General features: G+C 39.7%; 1 protein-coding gene across 4 annotated transcripts in view; it reads right to left on the bottom strand.

Moving 5' to 3' along the window:
• Nucleotides 1–6407: 6407 nt before the first annotated feature.
• The window catches only part of HMG20A (high mobility group 20A), a 48616-nt gene continuing 35625 nt past the window's right edge, over nt 6408–19398 (bottom strand). For all 4 annotated transcript variants that reach the window (XM_052807114.1, XM_052807113.1, XM_052807117.1 and 1 more), the window contains 4 exons: nt 13530–13605; nt 12435–12650; nt 11636–11779; nt 6408–9237 (listed from right to left, as the gene is read on the bottom strand). In XM_052807114.1, coding sequence (XP_052663074.1) covers nt 11643–11779; nt 12435–12650; nt 13530–13605 — 429 coding nt within the window. In that variant the 3' untranslated portion in view covers nt 6408–9237; nt 11636–11642. The remainder of the gene's footprint in view (nt 9238–11635; nt 11780–12434; nt 12651–13529; nt 13606–19398) is intronic.

Here is a 19398-nt window from a genome sequence, read left to right as displayed (position 1 = left end):
TTCTACAAGGTAAGAAAGGATACGTTCTTTGAAGCATGCTTAAACAGCACAACATATTCTTCCATAAACATTCCTTCTACAGTTGAACGCATACCCCAAGGGAGAAAGCCAGGAATTTGTTATTTTGTGTATTTTCCCTTATCAGTAACATTATCTTGCCCCCCGCCCCCCCAGATTAAGCAGTCTTGATTTTATACCTTCAGTTTGTTTTGTCAGTATCTAGTTTGGAAACTGGCACCAGAGAGAATGGCACTGTTGCAGGGTTGATTTGTTGCCCCCATTTCACAGAAGACAAGATAATTTAAAACACTTATTTCCATAGTTTTCAGTCGCAGTAGTTGTGGGCCCCTTCCAAATTTGCTACTCCTCCAATGACATTCATCGAGAAAAAGCTTTCTCTATAGGAAAAATCTTTGTTGGCAGAGGCATCTACTCGATTTTAGCTGGTTTTAAGCTGAAACAGCTTAGCACAAAGGAAGAGAACAAGAGAGGGAAAGAAAGGCCGAACAGGAAAACATACAGATAAGGGCAACAGCATGAATTCAAGAGTTAGATTTAGATTGTCATACATTTACTGACAACTTTAGATGCTGAAAAGGAGATGGTTCTCTATAGTCTGTGCTCCTACATCATTTCAGTGCACAGTTTCATGAAACAGTGAGCCAAAATGCAAGCAAGATACCTCCAGAAAGGAGTTCCTGTTCTCCCTGCTCTCCTCTCTGATCCTCTGCTTACTTTGCAGAAACCCTAGTGCTTGCAAACTTCTACATGAGCTCAGCAAATTCACAAAATACAGAAAACTTTCAGCAAGAAAAAAAGCTGGGTAGTTTTCTACTATTTTGATGAGTTAGTGAAGCTCACAGTTGGGCAGGGATGCTGTTGGCTGGAATAAGATCATAGCAAAACAGCTACCACCATGCTGTATACACTCTAGCTCCAGAGAGCTGGCAGTCCTGTTTCAGTGTGAAGCTGTTGCAGGCTCCCAAAATGAACACCAGGTCTGCAAAGACCCAGTGCTATGTAAATACCAAGAGTTGCAAAGCTTCCATTACATAGATTTACGTATTCACAGCTCCTGCTAGTTAGGAAGCTAGAGAAGTCAGCTGTGCTGATTTTACATATCAGCCAACACACAGAATCAGCTTCAGCCAACTAGAAACCTTTATCACAGCCATTCCTTGCTGTCAGAACAACAACTTCAAAGACATGCAAAATGAGTTCATGTTTTATTTGCCATATCAGCATTTCCTTGTAACACAAGAATGCTTGCTGTACCACTTCCACCCTGACCAGCCCTCAAAGCATGGTAGGAAAAGGATAATGTATCTGCATGAAACAAAGAAATAATTAAAAAAAACCCCAACAAACAAACCAAAACAAAATAACCAACCAAGAAACTACCATCTGTCTAGAACAAAACCAGGGAACTGACTTAAGTTTCCACACGCAGAAGCTCTCTGGCTCTGGCTCCTACTAACAGGGTTTTTCACTCTCATTTTGAGATACCAAGACTTATCATTAGAGGGCACCGCTTCCCCCAGTAGAAAATGGGTTCTTTCCCTTATGGGGATATTTCAGACATCTGGAAATACACATTAACCACATAACCATGAAGTCCTGAAACTAGGGTGCAGCTGGAACTCCATTTTCACATTTGCTACTTTTTCTGCCCAAAAGCACTTCAAGAATGTAAGGAATCTGCAGGTCTGAATCCAAACTTACTGAGACTAAAAACTCAACCATTTCTCCACTGGCAGTAGGTGAACATTAACCTCAAGAATAAATGCAAATTCTATTCCTGTATCCTCTTATTCCTGCTGTCCTTATCCTACGAAGTCCCTTAAAGGATTTTTAATGGGGTGAGGGTAGAAGGTAATTCTTACTCACCCTTTTTGGAAAAAAATGGGTTGTAAACAGAATTTGACTCTGTGCATTTACATATGCCAGGGCCACTCATTATTAATGCTAGTAAACAGAAGAAAAGTGACACCCCTCCCTCCTGCATATCAAGTCCATAGCACATGACAGTATACAGCTACGTTTCTTCTAAAGGAGCAGACCCTCTACTTCTGTAGAAGTGTTTTAAAAGAACTGAAATCTTTTGAGGACACCCTCCATAATCCATACTTACATACAAGGAAAACAGCACGTGTACTGCTGTTTCAGAGCATATACAACATTCATGCTAAAAAAGCCACAGACCTTTCTGGGAAAGGCATTAGATCAATCTTCCAGAGGCTTTTCACTCTTCTGGACTCAGCCATCCTGCTGGCTTGCACTTCTGATAAACTTCCTGCATCTCTTTCCCCAGTCCAAACAGTTTACTTCTCTTCCTCCAACATTAAAGAAACAAAAACAACTTGGGCAGGATTTGAAGTGTCATAGAGGAAAAGAAACTTCCTCTGAGAAGAATTAGAATACTAATACAGTTGTTACCATCCATTTTGAAGGATGAGGGGTTGAAACAGTATGTTTATAGGCATAAAATTTTAGCTTGGGATTTCTCTGCAAGTGTCCTGGGCTTAAGCAATATTATTTCAAAAAGATTAGATGAGGGAATTCTCTCTTGAGTAAGACTAGAACAGATTTAATAAAACTAAAACTGCCAATATGAGACAGAGAGAGAAATCCCATGGTACTATTACACCAGAAAGAAAACTAGACCTCTTTCTGATTCCCAGACAGCCAGGTATGCTGTTGATGTGAGTATCATTCTTCTAGTCAATTAAAGGAAGCCAGACAGCTATCTAGCAGCCAAGGATTTGGACAGGCAGAACTCTTTATATGTAAGTATTTAGAATCCAAATTCATAAACAAAAAGATGAGATGGACTTCAATGCACAGACATACTTCTAGAGAAACGTGAGAATGCCTTTCACATTTCAGAGCATGAGTGACCAAAGCTACAAACATGTAAACAGTAGTATTTAACAACTTTAGGAGAGGAACCATTTAATCAACAGGGAAAGAGAAAGCAGAGGATCTTAGAATGCTCGAGGATCTTAAAATAACTTGCATCAATTTAATAACATATACACCATTATGATTTAATATCAACAAGACCAAATTTTTCAACCACACTGCACTAGCACAAGCGCAGGGACAGCTATGGGGCCAGAGTAAATCAACACCAGAACGCTGCCAGGCCTGAGCAGATATGCACATAAGGAATGAATTTTAACAGATTGCTTAAATATTTATGCTTACAATATTTAAATTAAGCATATGCATGTTAGTAAGTCTGGAAGAGTATCCTGCTTATGTTCTTCATAATTCCCTTTGCTTACTTTTCCTAAAGCTTATATTCTATAAACAGTAGCACTTGTAACCAGCTGGAATCTTTTCCAGTTATCAGCCGGAGAATCAAGGTTTCCCATTTATTAAAACCAGAGAGCTTCTCAACTCTTTAATCAAAATTTTCCTTTCCACATGCCACAAGCAACCTGCCTAACAAATTGGCAAAATATACTGATACCTACACTTTCTTGGAGAACCCTGTATTTCCACAATCTCTAACATAAAAGAACTTTCCTTTTAGTATTGCAAAAATAATTTGTCCCATGTTACTATTATGAACTGCTGGAGGCCCCAGCAGGCCCCTTCAGAATCCCACCGTACTATTTATCATATTAAAAGAGAACATGTTCTCTTCCCCTAAAACATGCAAGCTAGGGCATGAGTTTGGCTACATAGAACAGTTTCTGATACCAGTGAATTATTTACATATACTTATAAAGGAGGATGGCGCTTAATTTCTGATGATGCAAACCTGGATATAAAGACACAGCATAAAGGACACAAAGGAAAAGGAGCATTCTAAATAGAACAACATACCTGGTTAGCAACATGCAGTGGCTTCAAATCCCATTAATGGGTTAACTGGTTACACTGTTTTCAGTACTTTCTTAAATGTATTCTCATTAAATAAGTAGTTCCAGATATTTTTTGAAGAATACATGCTTCCTCATGATTTTTGTTTTAAAATGTGCTTCATTATTTTTTCTTCCTGTTTCTGATCCATAGCGCCAATGTGGCAAATAATTTGGGGAATCAATTTTTATGACTGTAAGTCTAGTCAACTCAGTGGAACCATTCACAAGTACAAAGTTGACCTCATGCTTAAGCACTTCAGGATCAGGACCTAAAACCCTCGTTTAACTATTTTCGCATGACCCAATTCTCCCCTCAACTAAACAAGCAATCCCTTCTGCATTGTTTCTCTACTTCTCTATCTCTACACATATCTTTTCAAGTATTACTCCAGCACTTCATGAAGTAACTAACAGAACTGATGGCATTTCAGTACGAAGTTTCCCTTATTAGTGCAAATAAAATCTGGATAGTTTAAAACAAACATTGATTTTCAAAGCTGCAGAGCTGTCAGAACACTGTGTTGTGGCTACAAATAGACACAAACACTATAAACCTGTGTTGCATTTGTCCTTGTACTGGGGTGAAACTTAAGTCAAATCATTTGTCCCATCTCCCTCCCAACACAACTTTGTAATAGAGATCACACAGTAGCCATAGTTCAGTGGTATCTGCCATCAGCATCACACCTCTCTTCTCTAAGTTTTCCTCTGAGTTCGAAAACTTCAGAGTAGGAAGTCGTGCGTTTCCATGTCTAGTATGATTTGTACAGCCACCTTTCCCTCTTGCTGCCCTCTAAAATTGTGCTTAGAAATATTCTAGCTGCATTTGCTTGTCATTACTTTAGTACAAATATTCAAAAACTTGCATTGCACAGGTCTCCATATGCCAGTAATAATACGGACTTAAGCTTCAAACCTTCACGAACTCCAATTTCTATATTTTCAGATACACAAACCATCAGTGTCTACACATTAAATGATAAAAACCAAGAACCCACAGCATAAGAATTACAGGTTTATTAATATAACCCATGAATCAGTTTATATAAATGTTATTCCTTGTATTACATAATGGATGTGGATACTTTACCACATACCAAAATGGTACAATACATACAAAATCCAGAGATTTTGCAATTAAGATGGCAAATCATGAATATATTCCAAAAAGTTGAAGTTAAAAAAGTTTAAAAAAACCCTCAATACTATGAGCAATGAGGAAGAAAGGCGCAGCAAAACTACTCATGGTTCACAAGCAGAAAAATTCTATGGTAGAAGGACAAGCCTGATTGTACTCCTGACTCTGAAGGATACAACTGAACCAAAAGATTAAAAAAAGACCTAATTTCAGATTCCAAATACATTACCAACAGGAACCTGCCTTAGGAAAGAGGAAGCAATCTCTCCCTCTTAAAAAAAGCCCAAAGCCCTCAAAACCCCCTAACTTCCCTTAAATGATTATTAATCATCGGTCCAATTGACCAGCAGCAGAGTAAACGGGGTAACAAACAGGAAAAAACAGCAGAAATATTACACTACACTACATTATCTTAAATTGAGCATGGTTGACCACCAACTGCTCCTGATGCCACGTACAGCACCACGGGTTAGAAAAGAACTAGATCTTTGTCTTATAATGAACTTATTGCTGCTTTGCTCTTATTTTTTCCCTCCAGGCGTACACCTGTTTTGCTGTTACCTTCTCCAACTCTGGACTAGCCATTGTCACATGGCAGCTATTCTCCTATAGGAGATTTCCCTATATTTCTTCTATTTTTTGTATCTTTATCATTTCCTAATTTGCATTTGACAAAATCTCCAAAGCACTGTAAATCTAAATGTGCAGTCTGCCCCAGACAGCAGATAGTATCTGAACCAAGCCTGTTGGTATACAGAAAGACCAGGCATTAATTTGGCAATCAAAATGAGATATGACCACAAAAATAACACAAAGACACGGTTGCTTACAGCACTGTGACCTCCGAAAGAGCACCAGTGCAGGCCGAAGTCATCCAAAACTCCTCCACAGAAGATCTACACCCAAAGCACATTTCATGAGGCTACAGTTTGGCTCCATACTCAGCAAGCAGAAGGGAAGATACATGATAAAAATGTAGTAGGGGAAAAGAAAACCAAGAGGGGGGCAATAGGTATGATACAGAAGGTTCTTATAGGAAGAGAAAATAAATATGGCAGTGGGAAATTAGGGAAGACAAAGGAAGACAAGGATGTCAAAAAAAGGGCTGAGGGAGAGACACCCACGACATTTTAAAAGTTACTCAAGTTGAGGAACAAAGATGACAGGAAGAGCACTGATAACAATTAGCTATAACCAAAGATCTCTGAAGTCACTGTAAATAATAATTACTTCCTTTAGCTTTTTCAGAGGGAGATACACTGAGGATGGAGAGGGGGAAGAGGTACATTATTTCCTTTCAAAGGTTAACGTGAAGTTGCCAAAATCTCTCAAGACAACAGAGCAATGCTAGTAATAGTTCTTTCATGAAAATGCAGTTAAAATTGAATCAGAATGGATTCAATGTTGAACAATTTTAATGAAGCAAGTGTCAAACAAGCACATCAACTTCTTAGAAACAAAGGAAGTCCAAAGTTTAATTACAAAAACATTGTACAGAAAACTTGGCATCTCAACAATTCCAAACACATTAATCCAGCAAATGGATTCTGTTTTCATGTATTTCTCTTAACATTTCTCTAAGTGACAAAAGCATTTTATCCTGCTCTTCTCCTTGACACGCACTTCATTTTTTACTGTTTTTTTTATCAGCCAACATTGAAAAATGTAAACTGAAGTGACACTCAGAAAACACTGGAAAGATGAAATCCATTTTTATAGGGTAAATCGATGTAAATAAGCAGCTTCTTAATGAGACAAAACATCATCTGTCACATCATTGGTGAGCAAGAACTTAGTCTTCCCCCAGATGCTATGAGTATACCACCTCCCCTCCTTCCTTGTGGGAAAAAGCAAGAGATTTGTCAGCCCCCAGCTAATAATATCACCTTAAATTTCCTAACCCATAACACTTGCATGCTACTCAACAGAATGATGTATTAGCAGCGTGCCACGAGCTGATAGCTGCATTGAATTTATGTAAGCAGGGGCAGCCTACAGTCACCCATACCTTATTTATGGTATGTGTATGTTGCAGCCTGGAATTGCATCCTACTATCATATTACATAGCAATTTCTGGAGTCTTTATGGGATACAACTCCAGGTATTAGGTAAGATGCCACAGACTGAACTTTAGAATTTTGTAAATCAACTTTTGGCTATGCAGTGCGTTTTGGCCACTTCAATAAAAGCCAGATAACACCAATTCTAAAAAACAAGATACACACAAGAGATGAAGGTATTGGTGCTTCTTCTGGAGACATTATTAACCTGTAGGATTTTCTCCCCGCACAATATTTGTTATAGCATTCACTAAAAGAAGTTCATGCCAACATCAGCTGGTCTCATCCGTGCTAAGGAAAATGGAGGTCAATGCAGCAAATTGAGGTTCGTTTTTGTGAAGTCTTGAAAAGGAAACTGAAGACAAGAGAAAGGAGTTTCCTCCCTGAAGGAAGACTTGAATGTACATGGAAATCCTTGCGGCTTCGCTACAGCAATAAGCCCATGAGTAAGCAGAGACCTGACATACAAGGTGTTGACCTGGAGATGGCTTCAGGCAAGCGTGAAGTCCATGTGTACAGCATGGGAAAAGAAGAAACTGCTTTTTAATCTTCAAATACTTGCATTACAGATACACTAAAGCGATGCTGACTGCAATGCACTCCAGTAATGAAAGCAATCTCCAATTCTTAACAGGGAAATCTTAAAGATTTCTCAAGGAGGAGCAAGGAGATTGTCACGTGGAAGAAAGAGCATTTCAATGATTACCATAAAGCCCAGAGATGTCCAACAAGTGCTCAACCAAAGTCTGAATTAACAATTTGACAGGAACCAAAGGGCAGCAAATGATTTGCATAAGTTAGTGCAAGACAGTAGGTGCCTTCATCTTTGACAGGAGATGCAGCATAGCTCAGCAAGATTACAGACTCTAGCATGCAGAGTTCTACTTGATGTAAGTGAAAGGCCATTTAGGTCACACTCAAACATAATATGCTGAATGCTATAAGCTCCACAGGCTGTACTTTAACTGTACAAAAGGTGAAAGCACTTATGGGCTGTGGGCTGTAATGTAGAATTCTGCGGGCTGCTATGTGGACCTAGCTGCTAATAACCTTCTCTGCTCTAATAATTCATGCAAAAATACATGTGCTGTTTCCAGGCATATTGCTTCCCAGCATTGTGATTTAGAAGGGCAGAAAAAAATTGCAATCCCCCTGCCCATTTCTCCTTTTATAGAATACCGCTCTCACCATGAGATCATTCTCTCAAAAACGAGGCAGTAACGTTAAATTAGACTGAGCAACATATCAGAGGAAGGGCAAGCTTTGTGGTTTTAGTCTGGAATGGAGATTCCTATTCTCCCTGCTGAGAAGAACCAACGTTTCACTTTCCATCTTGATTACCACTGACCTTTGCGGTAGTACAATGCTCCACCAAACATTTTCAAGAGATAACAGGAGACCTTCACAGAAGCACAGGATGCTATGTGCAAGAGAGGTGCTTGAAGAGAGAGGGGAGAGAGGAAGTCTGTCTCATAGTAGAATCAAGTCACAAAGCATCAACCACAGTCAGTCCCTAGCAGGGAGCAAACTCACATTGTAGAAGTTGCAGGCTAACACAAAAAAACCCAGGATTATGCTTAAGAAAAGCTTATATAAACATAGCAGGCAGGTTAGGACAAGACAGTGCACCAAGGAAGACGGCCTTTTATAGCAGAGAACACAAGCATTGCTATCTAGTACTGCAAGTATCAGATAACAAGATCAAACGAAGAAAACTAAAATCGAGGAAAGTAATCCCACAAGATAAACATGAAAACAAAATAAAAGACACTAGAAGACATTAGGCAATATAACACATCAAAGTTATTACTACAGCACATAGGCTGACTTCATTTCACGAATTGTGAGATTTCATCTCCATAGTCAGCCAGTCCACAGAACATATGCACCCTCACACCCAGCAAAATTAATAAGAAACTGAAGATTGCACAAAAGTTGCATGCTCTTAAATGTTTACACAGAGGACAGCTCCAAATGTTTAGTGGGTGGTGTCCGTGGCTTCTTAAGACCTTTTAATGCATTGATCTGTTTGTCTCACTGACAAACCACAAAGGCAGGGACCAGGACAAACCTGCAATTCTGCCTCCCACCCCTAGTCTTTCCCTCATGGCTTCTTATTCCACACTGGCCAAAAAGATTTTGTAAAGCATCCCTGGGTCACGAGACCTGCAGACAAAACAGAAAAATAAGTGTTAGAAGACTACAGTCTGCCAGGACTAAATACGCACTGTGACATTATTTTTTTGCATACTTTATCTAAAAACAAAATATTAAGAAGTATAGCAAAGAAGCCTATAGAGACAGAACTGTAACTGGATTCTTGTTTCCATGCAAAGAACAGTGCTAAATAAAGAAAAACTTCCTCTTCTCCCCCATATACTGTTTGCACAAAGAAGTCCTCTTTACCATGCAGTACAGAAAAACAAAAACATTCACTAGTATAGTCAAGTAGTCACTAAATACAATGTACTAAGCCACCAAAAACCTCTTCAGTTCTGTGAAGCACAGTGGTTTTCAAGAGTATCATAATAAATAGATTTTTCTATGAAATTGATTTGTAATGTGTCTCAACCTCAAACAGAGTATTTGGTTGATAGAGATTACATTTAGGAGAATATACTTCATATGCATGTTAACAAAGGGACAATGACGATGACAGTTTGCTGATACAGTTTATCGGATGCCAGCTGAACCTTTCTATCCAAAGCTTCCCTCTTTTCTAGGGAAGCTCTACTTTTTTCTAGGTTTGCATCCAATAAAGGCCAACCTTCTCCCTTCTGTGATTTTGTCACAAAATATAATCATTGCCTTAGTGTAATTAATAGCTCTATGAATTTCTTGATCATGATATCCACTTAAATGTATGTCTTAATAAAACATAACTAGGTGATTATTAATCACAGTTTTAATTGCCTCACACTGTCTTGGTGCTGAAAAGAGGGAAGGTATTGGTGGGAGGGGGAAGAAAGGAATGGAGTCCTATTTTTCAACTGTAAAGTGGAAGGAAGAATTCTAAAGCAAGAATTTTTTTTTTTCAAACCAATTACAGCTGAATCCAGTTTACCTAAGAAAAATATATTTGCATTTTTAGGAACACAGAAATTGTCCATCATTTAGGAAATATGAATCTGCCTGACATGAAAACCAAAGTCTAGATTTTAGTAGCCTTGAGATAACGATATTTCTGGCAAGGTGCTTAAAGGACAAACATCTGTTTCAGGGCCTGGCATGCCCTTCTAATAACTGATGATGAGAAACTGCTTTCCCTCTTACACATTCTGTAAAACCTCCCCATCCCCCAATTCTCCTTCTGAGCTTGAGTGCTAATTGAAAGCAGTATACGAAAATGAGGAGGTTGATGAGCTACTGAAAAATCCCAGACCTGGATCGACAAGCTGTTCCTTTCATAAATAGCAGCAGTAAAGGCACTTCTTTATTCTGCTGGGAGCTCAGTCATCTCTTAGAACTATAGTCCGTTCCATCTGGCTACCCTCTGGAAGGACAATGATCTTTTAGCTTAAACCACACTATAATGGGGAAGTGTAATTAACTGTTCTACACAGTATCACAAAAGGTCAGAATCAGAAAGGATAAAAAGCCCTGTCTTCATATTTGCAGATGGCACAACACAGCTTTATTTGCATTTCTAAACACTATTCAAGACATGTACAGTAGATCGCCACATAATAAATGCCTAAAGAATGCAGGTATGTACATAGTTAAAATAGAAGTAGGCAAACTAATGGCCGTCTAGTGCTGTGCGTCATGGGGGAAGTAGGGAAGTAAGTGGTGCGGGAAATGCAAAGAAGTACAGTAATGCAGAAAGACTGGTATTTCTTTGTTGATTTTTGATTTGTTTTTCTACTCAGTTCCTTATTACAGTTTTCTAAGCTGTTAAACAGAAGCAAAAACACAGAATCATGAGCTCAAGTAATAATCTATGCATAAACCACACGATCATGCGAGTCTCAGCAAATGCTACATATAGCCTGAACTACACATCAGTGCTTCATTTACATGTAAACCTTCATAACCAGAAGAGCTTGACTACAGGTGCTACAGAGCAGGTAGTGGTAGGGTACTTTCAGTTTACAATGGAGTTGAGTTCACCTGTAACCTCTTGAGACAAAAAAAAAAACAAACTTCTCCATGACCATCACATTCCACAATTAATGCAGAATTTTTCAGGTTTACTTCACCCAAGAAAGGAACCTTCTTCTATATTAGTTACCCTGTTACTAAAACTTAAATAATTTTTCTTTTTTATACCATTCTGACAGTATTCTTATTCACCTTACACAAATACAATGAATAATAGGACAAACAGCTATTTATGTCTTTATACAAAATACCTTGGAACTAAGGGGAACTGCAGAACGCTTTAATGCTGTTGGATATTTTCAATCCCATTTGACTTTCATTAAGTCAACCTGCTTCTGTGGCTTTGAGGAAGAAAACTTTTTGATTGTACAATATGGTGATCAGCACAAGAATCAGAGTCAGAACAAGTGCCAGAGGTACCAAGTAGCCGCCAAACAAAAGCAGCCTAAGAGCAAACACTTACCCAGTCACTAGCGTTCAAGTCTGTTTACCACATCTCGGACTGTGGCTATGAGGTTCTCATTCTCTTGTGGGTTAGCCATAATAATACTGTGCAGCCTATTCATGTAGGAATCAATAGTTTCCATCGTGGGTGTTTCCCCGCTACCTATAGTTAACATAGTAAAATGAGCCACAGAATATTTAGATTGCCACAGCAATTCCAAAAAGTTAAGACTATGCTAAGGGCAAATTGTACCAACATGCAAACTGGTATAGGAGGTGATTTTGCCATGCACCACCTCTTGTGACAGATTCTGTAAAACTATGTCCTCCTAACTCCACAAAGTGAGTAGTTCCAAGGATATCAGGACTAATGAATCATTATTTTCTTTGATTTGAGTCTCATAGTTGATTATAAAAAACTCTTTCAGCTAAGCATTCATAGAATCTAAGTGGATTCCCTGGCATCTGACAATACAGATGCAGCCTTTCTTTTAATCAAGGAACTTGCAGGTCCTCCCTTTTCTATTTAGTAACATTTTCACAAAACAAGTGAAGGAGAGCAAGGACTGAGTATGTGTCTCATTTTATTAGGAAGAGCAAGAGCAGTAAGAAAAAAACCCCACCAAGATGAAATAAAGCACTGACACTAAACCTTCCCCTGCATGCATTTTAAGATTTCATTATCTAATACAACAAAAGCTCAGAAACAGCCAAGACCATAGAACTACAACAGCAGGCCACATGTTGTAAATTCACAACATGTTAAAAACATTAGAAGTTAAATTTAACATGTCAGTCATAAGGAAAAAAAGTCTTACCTGGTAGCGGGACTCCAGCAAAGCTGGTTGTGAGTGCTTGGCGTAAGGTCTCTAGATGCTGTTGCAGCACTGTGTTGCGGCTCCGCTCTTGTATCACATCCACCTCCAATTTCTCCACCGCAGTACGCATACTCTCAACATGTTTCTGCAGAGCAGCATTCCTCTCCTCAAACTCCATGTTGGACTTACGCAGCTGCCGCAGCTCAGCTTCACGTGCTGTGAATATCAACCCATTCCCATGTAGTCAAAAAAACTATTAAAAAAATGTATCTATGATTGGTAGGCAATGAAGCAGAATGTTCTAGAGCGCTCAACTGATGATTACAAATGGTGCAGTTTTAGTTTATAGATGAAAAAGCATCATATCATGGAGTGCCAATAGTGCCTACAGTAGTACTTAAATAGACTTCATTTCTAGAGAAATAGACAAATTAGAAGACATTCAAAGCATCAGAATGGAAATGAATAGGGCAATTGATTAGGAAGGAAGACCGCAAGACTTGATTTCAAATGCACTTAGTACGACATAGCTTAGCTGCAGTGGTTAAGAGGCCTACAGATGAGATACCAGTTACAAAAATACATTTCTATTGATATCAGGAAAAGAATCTGAGTCCTGTTCAGTTAAGAAAGTCTCCAGGCAATCTGGAAAAAAATCCTAAACTCTTGGGACACGCAGCTACGAAAACCAAATAGAGCAGCAGAAAACGTATCAGTGGAATCTTCCACATAACAAGGGGAAAAAAAAATAAAATACTGCTAACTAGCCTGAATCATCATTGTGCTGTATCTCAGGTATTTCTTAAACCTATAGAACAGCAGATCCAGCTTGGACTGGCTGGAATAACACCAAGTGGAGTTTAAACATCAGAAACATTCTCCTAAAAGGATGGTTTTGGGTAATGAAACCAGGAAAAACTGCTGTTGCAGCCATTGTGTCAGTACAGAGGTAAGGCAGTATCAGAAACACTGATCAACTATACCCAAGTCATTACTTGAGCTGAGATGGGAGACTGCAAGGACTCTTCAGCTGGACAGCCCCTGGCAAAAACTTTGGAAAAGCAAAGAGGGGGGCCCTGCAAAAGTTCAACGTACCTTTACTATGATTCAGGAACTCTTCTGTGAAGATTGGAATATCAAAAACAGATCTCTCCTTTGTATCTGCTTCTTTCTACAAAAGAAAGAGTAATACATAGCTAATTAGTGTTTGTTTTCGGGAATTCATGAAATTGTTTTGATCAACAGAAAGAGAAGGGAGACAAAAAAATGAGGCAGATAAAGAGCTGGAAGGATTGAAGACACTTCCAGCTCCTACCAAGAAAGGCCAAAGCAAAGGTCTCAGCTTTTTAAGATACAGGTTTAATAAAGGCCAAATATCATTATCAAAAAATATCATATAACATACTACAATATATCCTTTCACCCTAATGACATTACACATCAGAATCATTCAGTTTTAAAACTACCTGAATTCATTTGTATTTTCCACTGGAAAGCATTCCACCATCAACAACTGACACGTTCTGAAATAATCTATACAGGTATATTGACAAACAGGAGATGAAGTGAGCAAAAACACACAGTAAGTTTCATAGTTCTTTGTCTTTCACTACCAAAACAAAAAAGAAAACAGCCAGGAAAAACAACAGCTAAAGAAAAAATAAGCAACTTTTCCACAGTGTACCAATTCCACATGTCTGTTCCAAACTGGGAGAGAGATGCATTTTGGCTCCAAAAGAGATGGGAGCTGCACAGTGCTTCAAGCAAGCCACATCTTTTTTGAAACATTTAGATGGATGCTGCCACTATTGAAAACAAAGTGTATGAACACAATTTGTAAGAGTCTATGCGGAACACCTGCTTAGAGAACATGTAGTATCTTGGAAGGATAAAGGTGAATACTTATAGGCATATTCTGCTGTTAGAAGGCAGTAGTTCACCATGGCTATGGCAGGTATGCATTAATGTGAGGACTTCAAGGAACTGGACTGTTGCCTCCTGCATACTGCAAAACCAAACACTGCAAAATTCTTTCACTTTAAGACACAAGAGAAGTTTGTCATCTTAAGATAAAGCCTGTAGTCAAGGGTTTCCTGTCAACTTTCAGATCTCTTCCCCTAATTTCTGATAAAGTTGGTGAATTCAACTATGGGAACTTGAGGCTATTAAAAACTAAGAGAGCATTTCAGGTGCAGAAGATTTGATGCCGATTTATCATTTGTGACTATAATAGGCTTTCTTTAAAAAAAACTTTTAAATCAGGAAATGCTCTGTAACTTAGACAAAAAACCTAAAAAGCTTAATTTGACTCAAGAAAAAAAAACCCTACCATAATATACTTCAGTCGCCATTTCTGCATGTCAAAATCAATGGGAATTAATGCTTACTTTAAAGCCTGCATTGTTATTGACAAAGCCAATGCAAATTCGGTTTGATATACTGCAGCAACTACAACCAACCTGTTACTTAATATAGAAACAAAGTTAAGCATGAGAGAACGCCTGTGGAGAACAAATGGTTTTCAAACCTCCCAAACACCACAGTTGATAACGTACCACAAACTCATCCTCCAGAATTATGTAGTGTCAAAAATGATTTGGTGCCCAGCAGAAAACATAAATGTTTAACAGCTGATAAGGGAATTCTGGCACCCGAGCTCAGAGTATCATATTGGTGTCTGCTATATAAAGGGGCTAGATGGGTTGAGCTGAATGCCATTTGGCAGTCAACCAAGATAGACAAGACTAGATGGAAATTCAGATACTCTATCTTTACCTGAGGAGACTGTCAATTGATAGTTTTTAAAGTAAAAGATAAGCTGAGTTTTATTGTCTGGTAGAATTACAGCTGGGAAGTTCTGCATCTGCTGAGTGAGAACTCAAATAACTTGGCCTGAATCAACTGAAAATGCACTAGAAACAGGCAGGACTAGAGGGAGGGGGAACAAACCTTCCCAGCTCTGTGAGTCACAGTGCGGTGTCACTAGGGGTTCATGATCACATGTGTTCTTCACTGAAGTTTTGATACTTGCTACTATAAGGAAAAAGTCTGAAGAGTATGTATTTAGAAATAAGAAGTCATGTACAGAAGTGTGCATAATGCATTCATTTTGTCTGAATACTCCCTAGATGGCTAGGAATTAATTTCACCCCCAAAATCTAGGATCTCAGCGTTAATGTGCACTAAGAAATGCTGGCAGTTACAAAGCTTGGTTAAAACACTTACAGGACATCCATCTTAGATGTTCTAATTCACACTTACTATTGCTACCTGTGTGCAAAGAGGCACTGGTGTGGATCATCGCTGGCTCTTAGAAAATAGATGGTGGGGGAGATGGTAGTGTGAAGAGGAAAGGGTATTCTATTTGCAGCCCTAGGATACAGGTTCTTCAGGTAAAACCAAAAAAATATTAAAGCAATTAGATGAAACTGTTCAGCTTCTGAAAGGCAACCAAGAAATTCTACTAAACAGAAGAGTGACAATGAAAGCCATCAGCGCTCTTCTATTACAGAATACATTACCCAGCATGTAAAAGATCCTCTTGAGAACTCTGAAGTACTTAAGCCACTCTAAGGTTCACTCAGGATTAAAATCATAAGGTTTTGATTACTTCCTATTGAAAAGCCCCAGTCTGTTCAGGTCGCATATCATTTTGTCATCCCTCAAATCAAAAGAGAACCAAAATCATTGTTTCTATCATTTGCTTTAAATACAATTGAGATGATTCCAGACTGTCAACAAATAATTCTCATCCGGTTATTAAAACTGAGGTTGAACTTTGGAACTTCCTGAACAAATCAGACCTGAAGTTCTTAGAGACACAGTGAAGTACTGTAAAGAAAAAGCTGAGATTTTGCAGGGTTTAAGCTCATCCTTCCTTGTATGGTCAGGTGCAGACAATGTAGGGCGGGCAACTTGGGAGGAGTACAGGGATCTTGTTAGATCATACAGAGAGAAAATTAGAAAGGCGAAAGCTCAGCTAGAACTAAATCTGGCCACTATCGTAAGGGACAACAAAAAATGTTTTTACAAATATGCTAACAGTAAAAAGAATCCCAAGGAGAATATCTTTCCTTTAATGGATACAGAAGGGAACGTAGCAACCAGTGATGATGAAAAGGCCGAGGTACTTAATGCCTTCTTTGCCTCAGTCTTTAATAGTGAGTCCAGTCATCCACAGGGTACTCCACCCCATGAGCTGGAAGGTAAGGATGAAGAGCATAACATACCCCCCTTAATCCAGGAGGAATTAGTTAGGGACCTGCTACGCCATCTGGACACTCACAAATCTATGGGACCTGATGGGATCCATCCAAGAGTACTGAGGGAACTGGCAGAGGTCCTTGCCAAGCCACTCTCTATCATCTATCAGCGTTCCTGGTCAACAGGGGAGGTCCCAGAGGACTGGAGGCTTGCCAATGTGACTCCCATTTATAAGAAGGGTCGGAGGGAGGATCCGGGGAACTACAGGCCTGTCAGCCTGACCTCGGTACTGGGGAAGATTATGGAACGGTTTGTCTTGAAAGCACTCACATGGCAACTCCAGGATAAGAGGGGGATCAGGCCCAGTCAGCATGGGTTTACAAAAGGCAGGTCCTGCTTGACCAACCTGATCTCCTTCTATGACCAGGTGACCCGCCTAGTGGATGAGGCAAAGGCTGTCGATGTTATTTTCCTAGACTTCAGCAAGGCCTTTGACACTGTCTCTCATGGCATACCCTTGAGAACCTGGCGTCTCGTGGCCTGGATAAGTGCACTATTCACTGGGTGAAAAACTGGCTGGATGGCCGAGCCCAGAGGGTCGTGGTCAATGGGGTGAAATCCAGTTGGCGGCCAGTCACAAGTGGTGTTCCCCAGGGCTCGGGGTTGGGCCCTGTTCTGTTTAATATCTTTATTGATGATTTGGATGAGGGGATTGAGTGCACCCTCAGGAAGTTTGCAGACGACACCAAGTTGGGAGGCAGGGTTGATCTGCTTGAGGGTAGGGAGGCTCTTCAAAGAGATCTGGACAGGCTGGATCGATGGGCTGAGGCCAATCGTATGAAGTTTAACAAGGCCAAGTGCCGGGTCCTGCACTTCGGTCACGGCAACCCCATGCAACGCTACAGGCTTGGGGAAGAGTGGCTGGAAAGCTGCCCGGCAGAGAAAGACCTGGGCATGCTGGTTGACAGCTGGCTGAATATGAGCCAGCAGTGTGCCCAGGTGGCCAAGAAGGCCAATCGCATCCTAGCCTGTATCAGAAACAGCGTGGCCAGCAGGAACAGGGAGGTGGTTGTTCCCCTGTACTCGGCACTGGTGAGGCCACACCCCGAGTGCTGTGTTCAGTTTTGGGCCCCTCACTACAGGAAAGACATTGAGCTGCTAGAGCGTGTCCAGAGGAGAGCAACCAAGTTGGTGAGGGGCCTGGAGCACAAGTCTTATGAGGAGCGGCTGAGGGATCTGGTGTTGTTCAGTCTAGAAAAGAGGAGGCTGAGGGGAGACCTTATCGCTCTCTACAACTACCTGAAAGGGGGTTGTAGTGAGGTGGGTGTTGGTCTCTTCTGTCAGGTGTCTGGAGATAGGACAAGAGGAAATGGCCTCAAGTTGAGGCAAGGGAGATTTAGGTTAGATATTAGGAAAAATTTTTTTACTGAGAGGGTTGTCAAACATTGGAATGGGCTGCCCAGGGAAGTGGTTGAGTCACCATCCCTGGAGGTATTAAAAAAGCGCATAGACAAGGCACTTCAGGACATGGTTTAGGGGCCATGGTTAATGGTTGGACTCGATGATCTCGAAGGTCTTTTCCAACCGAAATGATTCTATGATTCTATAATGTAAGGAACGGATGTAATAAATACACTACTTCATAAAAAAAATGTTCTCAGAGTAGATGGTTTTCTTCCTGTGTGCTCACACTATGGCAGCCATTTCCCTATCTTCAAAGGTTGTAAATACTACCAGGCAATGCCTAATCTCCCTCATGTGTGTATAAATCTTTGAAATCTTGCCAGTAAAATGTTGCGTAACTGACTGCATGAAGCTAGACCTAGTCCGAATCAAACTTGAGGAAAGAAGCAGTAACAGAACAACGGAGAACAATTAACAATGGTTTGATCACTGCTGATTACAATTAATAGTTCTAGTGTAAATTGCTATATGTTATATTTATAAAACTAGGATGTGGAGGAAGAAAAACGTTCTATTTCATGCCCACAGACGTGCTTATTAAGAAAGTGTCTCCATGTTTTTCATGGCTATATCTGCCTATTAAAAGTTTCATCTCACCTTCCCAAGCCTCATCTTTTTGTTATTTTTTATTACAATTAGTATTTGAATTGTTCACTGCAATATTTTTTGGAGGTCATCTCTATATACAACATTTAAAATCAGTTCAACACTGATTCACAGAAACTAAATCATGAAAACCTAAGTGTGGTGAGGGGAGAAGGAAAGGTGTCTTTGACCTTATGTTCTCTCAAGAAATAATTTAATCAGATCGTACCTACTAATCACAAACACAATAATAATAGTCAACGTGCATAAGAGAAAGCAGCAAGACAACAGAAAGCTTTAGTCTTGCTTCCAGTAACAACTGGAGTATATACTTCTAAAAGCAGTCCAAATCTTTTCTGCTTGTTCTTTGCCTATGCAGGATTGTAATACCTGACTCCCTTGCAGAAAAGATGTGAAAGCATCAAGTGATAAGCATGTGGAATTTTATAATATAAAGGTGAAAAATGCTACGCAAAGGCGCATGCTTTCAGAAGAGGATGCCTGCCTAACACGTTGCTAGCTCAACTACATAATAACTATCTGATGAAGCTTAAAAGCCCCACAGGGTATGGAGGACTCCTTTTTAACTGCATTTATGATGTGAGATTTCAGCAATGACAGCTCGAGTTAGAAGGATGAGAGGTAAGACTCTGAATTTGTAGCTTGCCACCTGTATAATTTAAAGGTTATGTAAACATCACAGCCAACCTAG

The sequence above is a fragment of the Harpia harpyja genome, chromosome 14 (genome assembly GCF_026419915.1).
Source record: "Harpia harpyja isolate bHarHar1 chromosome 14, bHarHar1 primary haplotype, whole genome shotgun sequence".
Taxonomy (NCBI): domain Eukaryota; kingdom Metazoa; phylum Chordata; class Aves; order Accipitriformes; family Accipitridae; genus Harpia; species Harpia harpyja.
Note: the sequence above shows the minus strand (reverse complement) of the source record. Positions and strands in the feature narration are given on the sequence as shown.